At 39.0% G+C, this 12,829-nt stretch overlaps 1 protein-coding gene across 4 annotated transcripts in view; it reads right to left on the bottom strand.

Annotated features, from left to right (window-relative positions):
* The window catches only part of cttnbp2 (cortactin binding protein 2), a 99,040-nt gene that overhangs the window by 25,967 nt on the left and 60,244 nt on the right, over positions 1–12,829 (bottom strand). For all 4 annotated transcript variants that reach the window (XM_023353390.1, XM_023353385.1, XM_023353383.1 and 1 more), the window contains exons 4-6: positions 8,848–10,246; positions 4,125–4,418; positions 2,322–2,421 (exon numbers count right to left, since the gene is read on the bottom strand). In XM_023353390.1, the coding sequence (XP_023209158.1) occupies positions 2,322–2,421; positions 4,125–4,418; positions 8,848–10,246 (1,793 nt within the window). The remainder of the gene's footprint in view (positions 1–2,321; positions 2,422–4,124; positions 4,419–8,847; positions 10,247–12,829) is intronic.

Genomic DNA, 12,829 nt, shown 5'->3' on the forward strand with positions numbered 1-12,829 from the left:
CCCACCATGACAAAATTTAAAACTGGTGATACATTTGTTTTAAAGCCAACCTACAAAATGAATTAAGACTTTTGTAAGACATGGAAACCCTGTTAAAATACGTCCAGATCACTATGATGCTTCAACAACCATAACCAGGTTGCTCTAAATCATTAATAATCATAATGTTGATGAGTCAAACCCGCTCTTTGACAGGAGAATAAACTAATCTCAGGTATGTGGTATGAGTTTTGCTTGGTAGTGCCACAAAATAAAAAGAGTGGAACGTGGACAGTTCTTTCACCAACAACAAACACTGTTACCATGAGAACCAGACATTTGTACAGAGTGTGCAACATTAATAATTTGCAGGCTTAGAATGGGGAACTGTTCATGAGACTCCTGGACTATGAGTCTAAATCAAATGTCAAGTATTTGTATTTCTGACGAACGTGTGACTCAAATCCAAGTTACAGACTTGAGTCCCTCACTCCACTGACACACAGGTCCTTGCCAAAAGAAAACTTAGATGACGATACCATTTCTGGTAATCATTTGAGATATCTGTTCTAGTTTATTTTCCGTATTTAAACTTAATCAAACAGAGAAGAGTACACAGTTCAGCCTTTCAGTAGTAGTAGAGAAAAATGCCTGAGAAAAACAAGCTGCTCTGTTCACAGTGCCACTTAGTGATAACTACAGTATAACTAGTGAGCATTACTGAGTAAAGTGTTAGAGTGTGTGGGTGTGCGGGCGTGTGCGCGTGTGTGTGTGTGACCAGGACTTGAGAAGGGGAGGTGGTGTTGAACATCCCTCCTCTATAAATACTATGGTGATCGGATGTTACAGCGCTGCACAAACCCGAGCCCAGCCGGCCTCGAGTCTTGGCGGCTGACGGAGCTTGGTTGAAACTTGAAAGGCGTTTTTAACAAACCTTTAAACACCACTGCATCATGTGTGTGTTTATGTGGGCAACCAGAAGCAACAATATTTGCACTGTAATTACATACATCTCACCAGAAACACAAACATTTAGGTCAGCACCGAACATCAGAGACACGTCTAATAACAACTGATGATATCAGATCTTCATTTACTTAAATAAACGACTGAGGCAGCATTGAAATATGGGTCAAACTAAAAATGGAAAACCTCTTCCTGCATGCAGAGATTTCCATTTCTATAAACCTTTTATAGAAGGTTCATGTCATAAGAGGTTTCTGGGTGCACTGAAAAGGAGGGTTGGTAATAATTCAAAGAGCAGAACGGAACGAAAGGAAAGTAGAAGCAGGAAAAGAACAAATAAAGAAGCAAACAGAGAGAAAGACATTGGAAAGCAAGATGGGGAGAAACCTTTGGAAGAGTTTTGAGGGAGTCAAAACAATTCTTACCAGATAAGGGGGGACAAGACAGGAGAAGAAACCTTACATGTGTGTAACACTATTTTCGCCATTTTTGTTGCTGTTGGCAACACCTTAATTTTTTCAAGAGCCATACTTAGTGAACAGTAACTGATCGATAATCTTGATCTTCTAGAGACTTCGTGCTTTTTAAGTGATACACTTTTTGACTCTGACCTTTATGAGATATAATAAATTCACATTAACTTTGTGAGATTCCATGTGCCAAGTGGTGATAGCTCTTTTTGTTAAGAATCTAACCCATCTAATTTCTTCAACCTATCCAGTCTTCAACGTCATAGTTAGGGATGAACCGATCCATTTTTCCACTTCTGATACCGATATTGATATCAATATCAGAGTTTTGGTATCGATTGATAACGATCCAAAGCGGAATGACTTAAAACGTTTTGGTGACATAAATATATTGAATTGTAAATTAATTTGATAACTCTGCACAAATACAGCACACTTAGATACACCAATAGCTTTACAAGCTTGGTCAAACATAAAAACAAATTGAATTTGTTCAGTCAGTGAAGTTAGGAGTATAACAGCCAATGTAACTTATCCTTGGTCAAAAACGTACACATAAACTGTAACAAACCCTTCAAATTGTTCAGAAAGTTAAAATACAAATTCTAAATACAATGTAATAAACCATGATGTTGCTCAGAGCACAAAGCATAGAGTTAGACAGAATAGATCTGCCCTTATGGATCAGGCACATTGTTACAATACCAAATCTAGAATTTTTTTCAATATTGGAACAAATACAGATATCAGCATCTCATCATAGACAACTATTTTAAAGACATCAGCTAGGAATTAAATCAGTCATTTTGATTTTGATTAACTAATTGTTATCAAATGATTCATAATAAGTACACAGAATGACAGATATGGGTCTGTCCTTTGCAGAAGCGTTTATATGAGTCCCACCTGGCGTGGCCGTGGGCGGCAGCCAAGTGTAAGGGTGTGAATCCATTTTCATCCAAAATGTCAGCAGGCAGCCCTGCAGACAGCAGCAGCTTCACACACTCTGAACGGGAGAAGAGCAGAGGTGGAGGAGAGGTGATGTAGCAACTGGCTCGAAACCAGTAGAGGCACCCACACTTACACAAAAAAACACAAGCCAGAAGACATAAAGTTATTACATGTATAAATATTTTATGCAATTCATTATGCACATAAAAGTCAAAATGTGAAATGAACTTTGCTTTGTAAATAGACTTACACATAAGTGTTGTCACATAAGTTAATATGAAATACTAAAGATGAATCGATGGATTTAAAGTTTGATAGGTTTGGAAAAAATGTGGTTGTGAATTCCAAAGAGAGGAGTGGCAGAACAGCCTGGGAGCCTCAGAGGAAACTCCCTGGGGGCCACAATGCCTGGGGGCCACGGCTCAGATCAGGACAAACCAGAGCAAAGAGCTGCTGGGCCAAAGCTGTGCTGGTTCCATGAAAGTAAGGAAGATCTGACCCAACAGGAAGTGTTCATCGTCCTGTCCCATTTCCTGGCATCAGAACAGGCCTGACCACAGAAAAGCTTCCTGTTTGAATTCTTGTTCTGAATTCTTCCCGAATTTTAAAATACTTTACACATTTTGTTGTACAGACATTTAAATACACCAATAGCTTCACCATCTTGGTCAAACATGGAAAAACAACTTTAATTTGTTCAGTCAGTGCAGTTAGGAGTAGAACAGCCAATGTAACATAAATAATAAAGAAACTGAAAGTGGCAAAAACAATGGGGTGACTATCTTACAAAAGTTCCTTCAAATGGTTCAGAAAGTGCAATAAGGAATTCTAAATATACTATAAAATAAATAATAAAGCATGATGTCACTCAGAGAACATAGCATAAAATTACACTGAATAGATCTGATCTTATGGATGGGGCATATTGTCTCTGATACCCAATCTAGACTAGTTTTCCATATTGGGGTACAGATATCAATATTGGACTGAGGCATCTATAAGCAAAAACATCTATTTTAAAGAATATTAATGCAAGACAGAATGAGGTTTGTCTGATTTCTTTGTCCCTCAGGTTCTAGACACATTCATGAATCAATGATGACCAAACATGTCTGCCTAGAAACCAGCAGCAAAGAGGACACAAAGATCTTCAAAGGAGTGCATCTCTCGGTTCTTGTAGTTTGTGTTTGTCAGATGAATGAGCGTGTAATGTTTGCTGATGTTACATCTCCTACATGACAGCCCTGCATTCTCCTTTACAATCTAACAGCAGCAGACATAATGGGATCAGCCACAGCTCATGCAGTTACCAGCGTCACATCAGTCCACCTCTGTCTGATCTCTGCATGTAAACGTAGCGGCCGTACAGGTCCACCTCCGGCTGGACCGTTCATCTCTTCTATCAGTTATTTCTATAATATCAGCCCATCAATTTAAATCACCAATAAATAAATTAAAATGTTACATTTTATATACCCAAAAGGGTTTATATTAAACATTTTACACAGTGATATAGTTGTTACAACTTTTGCTTAATGTAAAAGTTACATTAACTTTGTTAATGCAAGAACTACAGTATGTTCTTGCTTTGTTTTCCAATCAAGATGAAGAAATCTATGGTGTAATTATTATGTGTATATTAGGTGTATTATTATTTGTCTCCTCTTTTTGGTGTGCTCTACTTTAACTCCAAGCAAACTGAATGAGCAAACTTCCAAAATCACCAGCTTTCAACAAAAGATTACGAGATTTACTTACCCGTTTGTCCATTCTGAGCAGCAGCAAACAAGGCAGAAGTTTGGTTGTAACTGAGGTGGAAGTTTGGGTCAAGAAGATTGGGCAAAGTTTCCAAAGTAGTGGTAGAGGCGATGTCAATGAGTGAGGTGATAGGAGTGATACTTATGGTGGTTCCGTTCGAGTCTGGTTGGTTAAGCAGCATTGACAATAAAGTGACATTTCCCTGGGAAGCAGCTTGGAGGAGCAGGAGGGGCCTACTGTCCAGGGCAGCAGGCCCACCGCTACTTAGAGAGGAGACTACGGAGGGACACCAGCCTGCAGGGTGGAGGGAGGAGGAGGAGGAGGACAGGTTAAACTAGGACGAGGAAGACCAGGAGTGAGACTAGAAGTGCTGAGCAAGGGAGAGCAAGGGCATGAGAAGGTGGAAGGGAAGGAGAAAATGTTCAGTTTTCACACACACTTTACAGAGCAAGCTCCTACGTAAACATTTCAGGGCAAAACCAGAAGCATCACATTCATCAGTCTAACATGTGGGCAGGCAAACATTGTTCAAACCAACTATTGAACAGTCAAACAAGTTCAATAACAACAAAAAGGCAACTTGGAAAAATGCAAAGCATAGTAACAAAAACATAAAATTAACAATATTTCATGCGCATGGAACTGCATGTCCTAGTGATGAAGGATCAGACACCAAGATAAAATTCCATAATCCAAAACTTGATCCTAGATTTGATTGTAATTTTATCAAGGTAATTAATTTTAATGTTAGAAACAGATATGGTTCAACTTTTGCAGGTAAAGTTAAGGTTCCCCTGATGAAATCATACAAAACACTAAATATCAATAAAATACACAAATCAAACTTAGTGGAGATTATGTCTTTGTCTTTTGGGGACAGTAAAAGTATAAAAAGTTTCTGTAGAACTATTACGTTTTGTGTGATGTCATCAGAAAGGCTAATAACTCTGACCAATAGAGAAACTTTAAAGACTAATAAACTCTCCTGTTTTTGTTGTTCAGTCAACAGGTGATTTTCAACAAGTGCTTGAAAATCTATATTGAAACGCTTAGGATTTATTCACTAAAAATCTTTGCATTGTAAAAAATTATATAACTTTTTCCTGATTACACTTACATACAGCCAATGCAAACCATTTTTTAGTGCTAGCAGATGAGAACGGTCTGTATAAGCTGTGGTACATCTAATAAAAGACAATGTGACAGCAGCAAAATACAAAGACAAAGACAAAATACAAACAGCATACAAATTTCAGGAATATGTTAATCACTTAGCAACATTGATAAAAATCACAAAATTCCTGAAAAACATAATCGTAACTTGTTAGGGGAAAATGACACATTTTATGTAAAATTATTTCAACAACACAGACAGAAAAATGTTAGAAAATACTTTTGCTGTTTAGCGAATAGACACTTTTACAATAGTGTTAAAAACAACAACTAATACTGCTACTTCATTCAAAACTGAGTTAGAAACATATCGACTAAATCTATTATGATTAAGTCCGCTTATTCCAAAGATTTTGTAGTGTTTTTTCCCACTGTTTAATGTATGTGTTATCAGTGAGCTTGTATCTGGTTGGTGAGCTTAAGAAGAAGCTACTTGTTTGATTGTCACACAACTTAAGATCTGTTGCGCAAATCCAATTAATGCTGATTCAGAACTTATTTGAAGATTTAATTTTACATTTTGCTCAAAGCAACCAAATCTGGCAAAGTCAAAGTAAATAAAGTATCTTGCAAAAGAAATCATACATCTTTAAATTGTTCAGTTTTTTCTGCTACAAACTCACTTTTGTGCATATATTTACAAATTTATATCACCAATCAACAAAAAGTAGCAGATAGATGCTAAGTGGAAGGAACATTTCACATGGTTTTCACAGGTTTTTGTTATAAATAAAAACCTTAAAAATGTCATATTTCGCTCCTGAGTCAATTCTTGGACTCATTAACCCTGACTGGCTGTGTTAGCCCTGCTGGAGAAAGGTATCCACCAGCATAAGGTGCAGGGCAATCAGATAATTTCTTCTTGTTAGGATGGGCTGCCTAATGTAAAAACTGCTCCTTAAAATGTTTAAAACTTTGGGATACAGTGAACCCTCGTTTTTCGCGGGGTTGCATTCTGAAAAGAACCCGTGATAGGCAAAATCCGTGAAGTAGTTACCTTTATTTTTTACAATTATTATACAACATAATTAAATACTCTACATTGAAACCAAAGAACAAAACCTGTTTTCAGGCCCAAGCATTTTTTAAACAAATATAACGCTTTCTTACAGTAAAATAATCATTTTAATCATCAATACGAAGTACAGTAGGACAAATTGTGACTCACGTATTTCACTGTTCCTCTGACTGTGACGCTGCGGCCTGACTCCGCTCTCTAGTGTCTTTTTCTTCTGAAGCCTGTGGTGCAGGTGTGTTTTTTCGTAAGAACATAGTTATCGGTAGTTGTTGTCACTATTTTTTTTTCTTCTGGGCAAAAACATTTACCAAAATTTGCCAAGCTGTATTACGTATATTTAAATACCATAACATTATTGGCACACAGGTAGAGAAGAAGCGTGGAGACTGTTTAGCCAAATCAGGATGCAGAACACAACGCACAGTGAAAAAAAACTGCACAAAAAACTCAGCGAAGAAGCGAGGCCGTGAAAGGTGAACCGCGTTATAGTGAGGGTTCACTGTACTCCTTTACAAGCCAATCCTACTTTAAACAGAGTTTAAACCACAACTTTATGAATAACTTGGTTTTCTGATAAAGCCAGGACAAATATTACTAATATTTGCTTGGGGCAAATTGATTGACTTTATTGAGAGGCATCAGTGTAAAGAGGGCTGGATGGCACACCCTTCAACAGATTTGTATTTGTTAAAAAAATTTAAAACTGTATATTATTCTTGTTTCCTTTCACAATTACAAATTACTTGTTTCTATTCTATTAAAATCTTAATAAAACAAATTAAAGCTTGTGGTTGTATTGTGAGTAATTCTAAGAAACTTCAAGATCTATAATTAATTTAGCAAGGTGCTGTAGATAACCGTTATATTATTATACAAGTCTGTCACCCACAGTAATAATGGAGTGAATAAGACTGTTACATACATTATCTCATTGAATATTGATGAAATTATGAATCGTTTTAACCAAATGAATAAATTAGACGAACAGATAAGTGAAAAAAACAATGATAATAGATGATAGCATCTTGCAAACAGAATCAAAGAGATTATATAAGAGTAATAAAGTCGGAGTGGGGAAGCATGCTGCGTGTGATGTTGAAAAGCAAGAATTCAACAGGGGGATGAATAACAATGAAAATTTACAGACAGTTCAGTTCTGTAATTAATGGCTTGATATATATATATATATATATATATATATATATATATATATATATATAGATAGATATATAGATAGATAGATAGATAGATAGATAGATAGATAGATAGATAGATAGATAGATAGATAGATAGATAGATAGATAGATAGATAGATAGATAGATAGATAGATAGATAGATATTTGGGAAAAATTAACCCCAAATATTCCACTAAATCTTGATTTCTGAACTCTTCCTGAGTTAAAACATTAGTATTGTTGTTTATAAATGAATTATGAACTAGTTTCCTTTGCATTATTTGAGGTCTGAAAACTGAAAGAACTGCATCTTTTTTGTTATTTTGGCCATTTTCTGCAAATAAATACTACGTATTCACTTAGAATTTCAGAGGCATGTTGTCAGTGATTCATGAACAATGTTCATTTAATTCAAACATAAACCTATAAAGAGTAAAATCAGAGGAACAATTATATATATATATATATATATATATATATATATATATATATATATATATATATATATATATATATATATATATATATATATAATATATAAATATAATTTAAAACAGGGCATGAATGTACATTAATTAATTCAAAATGCATACTTTGTAACATTCCACAGGAAAGTTTTAGAATATATTTAATAACGACTGTGTTGTTAGAGCTTTCATTGTCATTTCTTTCAGATTTAAAGCAAAGCGAAAAAGTTAAGATAATATGCATACCACTTGATTAGGGTTTTAGTAAAATGAGTAAAATTTTTGAAAAAACAAAAAAGGGTCATTATTTTTAATCATAGCAAGTGAAAATATACGACAACAGCAAAAATGAGATTGCTGAAGCGTTTAACAACAATTGGTTAGTGGTTCACATTCATGAAAGATGAGACAGGAAAAACAGTGTTCAAAGTTAACTGATGATGGCATGCTATAAGAACTGGAGGTAGGGAAGGAAAAAGCAGCCTCTGGCATCAGCTTCAGAGAGGACAGGGGTTACTTATAGAAAGGCCAAACCAATCAGAATACACAGGAGAACCAAGGACCTCTGGCTGCCTCAGCTCAACACTATATTCAGTTTCCCCTAAAGTTGTCAGAGTGTGATGCTGACATGGCTGAGGTGGCCAACATGTGATAAAAGAGCTGCCCAGAGACCAGGACTTATTAGAGGAAGAGAGATGAGTGAAGGGAGAGTGCAGTGAGCAACATCAGACTTGGCCTATGAGGTATTCTGCCTTGCACAAGTGTGACTTAATCACTATGCTCTGCTATCCTGGACAAGTGCAAAGGTCACTTTGAAAGACTCTTAAGGAAAATAAAAAGGCAGCAGTAGGAGCTGGAGGGAGAGAGAGCTTGTAGGAGCCCCCGTTACCTGATGCTGTTGCCAGGGGGCTGCCTGCTGAGGCACGGGAACTATAGGAAGATGGAGCACTAATGGATGTGGAGGGAGGGTGTATGGAGGAGGGGCTACTGACAGTAGTGGCAGGACTGATGTCTTGGAGGGACTCTGCACATGCTGTTGCTGCCTGCCGCTGAGGTCCCCGACCGGGCCCTGGCGAGCGGGAGCAGGCACCCACCTGAGAGGCAGTCAGGGCTGGGACCAGGTCCAGGGCAGGTTTTGGTGGCAGCTGGGGTGTGGCCGGCTTCAGGCCGGCCCCAGGGGAGCGACTGCTTTCCCCCACTACCTTGATGGATGGATGTGGAGGTGAGGGGGTCTGGGAAAGCCCTGGTTTTTTAGGAGGTATAGGAGGAGGGTTCCCCCGGTCGATCCTGGTCACTGTGGGCGACTTGAGGCCGATGGGATGGCTCAGGCGGCCGGGGAAGGGTCCGCCCTCCGAGGCGGAGTGGGGCAGGGCCGGACGGAGGGGTCCGGCTCCTCCTGCGGGGGGGCTGGTGAAGCGCGACAGGACCTGCGTCACAGTATGACGCGCTTGCTGTTTGGCTGCAAAGTTGTCGCGGTTGGTTGGGGAAAGGTCACGGGCCGGCGGGCTCTGAGATGCCGTTCCATTTTGGTCCTGTTCCTGAAACTTGTAGCGGGCTGCCTGTACGCGAGGGCTCACTCCGGTGGGTAGGCCGTGGGAAGTTTGGCCCTCGGAGCCATTTTCCGTTTGTGCCAATCCTCCTGAGCTGCTGTGGACAATCCCCCTTCCAGTTGTCTTTGGCAAACTAAGGCCCACATAGTTGGCAGGGGCTGGTTTGGCAGGTATAGAGAGGGGAGTCTTCTTAGGACCCTCAGCCTCAGTAGGGGGCACATCCGTTTGACAAGATGCTGCTTGACAGCTTATGGACTCTGTGGCTATGGATACAGATATCATAGCTTTGGGTTTGGGTGGTGTACTGGTGGCAGCAGCAGGTGAAGCAGCAGCAGCGTCATCTTTCTCATCACCCCGTTCAGTTCTGAGCTGCTCCACCTGCTGCCGCAAGCCCTGACTCTCTGCCTCCACTCGTCCCAGCCTGGCGCGCAGCTGCTCGCATTCTGTGTCAAATTCCGACAGCTGCTTCTCCATCTTGGCCTCCATCTGTTGGCTACGCTGGCGCTCACCACCCAGCTCCTCCTGCAATCGGCCAGAGGTGTGACTCTCCTCATCCAGGCGAGCTTGAAGCTCGTCAAAGCGCTGTGACTCCTCCACCACCCGAGTGGCAAGCTGCTTGCACTCGCGCACCAGCATCATGACAATGTGCTTATTCTTCTCACGTTCGTCCTTTAGCTGTGCTGTTAGCTTGCGGTGCTCCTGCTCCAGACTCTGGAGCTGAAGCTTCTCCATCTCCAGCTAGAAAAAGAACAACGCAACTTTAGTGATCAATAGCGTCCATTGTCACGTTTGATATTCAAGCATCTGGTTATGAGGTTTGGCTAATCTAGAGGGCACCTAAATCAAGCTTTTAATGAAGACTAAAATTTAAAAAAAAATTTAATTCTCTGATTTCTATTCTTAATTCCACAATCCACATAATGTTTAAATCATTAACAATTTTTCAAATTAATCAAATGAGCCTTGAAATTAAACCCACCTTAGCAAGTATATTTTGTCAGTCCTCAAGTCGGCTTAAATTCAGCTTGTGTACCAAGACAGATTGAGTGAAGTGTAACTCTGGGTGTCCTACATGTTTTAGATGTTCCCAGTTTCAAAAAGTCCAGATCCAACAGATGGGTTCAGTATCGAGCCTCAACACAGCCATTATTTCAGCTGTGTTGTCGGAGGTACATCTAAAACGTACAGGACCTTGCCTGAACGTGTGTATGGTTGACTCTTGATGCCTTGTCTTTGCCCTGCCTTCTATATCTGGACCATCTGCTATTCTAAGCCCAGCGCTGGCTTCATAGAGAGTCACGATTTAACAGGAGGATCCGCACCTGATTCTAATGCCTCCAGTGCTTTAACAAGTCTCAAACAATACAGCTGATGTCCAGCATTCTCTGTCATTATGTTGACCCCTCCCACTCTTGACCAGCCCATTCATTCACCTACTATGTCCAAAACGATCACAGATTACGTCTCGCTGTCTTAACAGGAAAGGGGAAGGGGTGAGTCAGTGGAGGCTGCTGAAGGAAGTTGGAGGTGCTACAACAAGCTGCTATTTAGTTGAGGATTAATACTTGTGAATGTCACCTACAGAGAGAATTTAGGGATGCTGTGAAGTTTAATGGCACCAAAACCGGGTGGGATATTTGAATCTTTATAATAGATGTTTGTGCAGATTTAAAAATTATTTAGATTATCCATCTTATGTATCTCAAAACATATCACTGTACATGTTTCCTGGTTGGCTGATGGTTTCAACCCTCTATACCATCTGGTCTTGTTAAAGTTTCAGTCATTTGGAGGTACTTCTTAGATATGCTTTAGATTACCAGAGTAGTTTTCAGAGCACCCGCCTCTTTTTATTGAAAAACATATATTGTTGAATCATTTTTCTTGTTTCGTAAGAGGTAACATGTATAGTATGTAACATTAAATACTGCATGTTTTGCCTAGACTTGTGTGGAGACACAAAACAGCCTCTTATCCCATGCCATTGAACACTCTTTAAACACAGATGACTGCTTTTATTACCTAAAACTTTTCATGACACAAAACCATTGTTTGAATGCCAGTTAAAAGCAGGGGTGCACTGATGAGGGGGGTCAGTCAGTCAGTCAGCTTTTTGCTGAGGTAGATAAGACTGCTGATCTCCTAAAATTACAAAAATTGAGGGCAATTTTATGGCTGGCCAATTTATTGGTGCACCCCTAGTTCAAAGTCTAATTAGAAAAGATTAGATTATAGAAAAACTAATCAAAATGGTCTTACTTATTTATTATTAATTTTTTTTTTGAAAACTTCTTAAACAATCCATAACAAATTCATAATTTGTCCCAATTGTAAATATTTGGAAGATGAATTAAATTATCTATATTTTTATATGTTTAATAAGTTACATGTTTCAAAATACTGACAATGTGAACAGCTTCAGCGAGACAGCAGACGGCCTACTTTCTGCTGCCTGTGACCTTCTAGATAATTCAACAGCTTCAACAGGCAGACAGAAAGAAATAAAAAGGATGGGGGATATAAAGATAGAATGGACAATGCTGCAGAAATTCGCTCTAGCCAGCAACCAGAGTCCCTCTGAGAAAGCCAATCCTGGCTCTTTTAGCAGCTTTGATTGGTTGCTGGTGTCACTGGTCAGTTCAAAGGTCTCAGGAAGGAATATACATCCCAGTTTAGTGACACTAAGATCGGCTTGAAGATTTTTTTCCTGACTGTTTCTACATTTACACACTTTGACAAAAATTTAAAAATCTGCCTTATTGCTCTGTAGACATTATTTCTAGGGTTTTTATAAGAGTATACGGACATTTTGTGGTTTTAATAATAAAAAGCTTCAATGTTTCTTGTCCAAAGAAACATTGAAGCAGTTAGCAGCTTGAGTTCCCCGTGTGAAGAACGTCAGCTATGACGACCCCCGGATACAAAGGTCAGTGCTAAAATTTGAATTATTTACAAACTGAATTCATTAGTTCTTGTCTTAAATCCTAGTCATGCCAGGTTATCAAATCGTTGAACTGTCCAGCACATTTCTCCAGCTTCCTGCACATAAACTACCTAGAATAATACAAGTCATCAGCTGTTTTATTGCAGATTTTATTTCAAGAGCCTTGAAAAGTCTCACATTAGGATATTTATTCTCTATCACCTCTCACATTATTACGCTAAGATGCATAGGCAACAGCATAGAGTAAATTGCTGAAGTAAGTTCACAGAAATGGAACTTTGATGAATGTTAGCGTTGCTTATGTTCGAGTAATAATGTAGTTCAAGTTCGTCTGGGTTTATCAGAAGCATCAGCAGACCAGTTGGCTGTTCACGTGA

The sequence above is a fragment of the Xiphophorus maculatus genome, chromosome 2 (assembly GCF_002775205.1).
Source record: "Xiphophorus maculatus strain JP 163 A chromosome 2, X_maculatus-5.0-male, whole genome shotgun sequence".
Taxonomy (NCBI): Eukaryota; Metazoa; Chordata; class Actinopteri; order Cyprinodontiformes; family Poeciliidae; genus Xiphophorus; species Xiphophorus maculatus.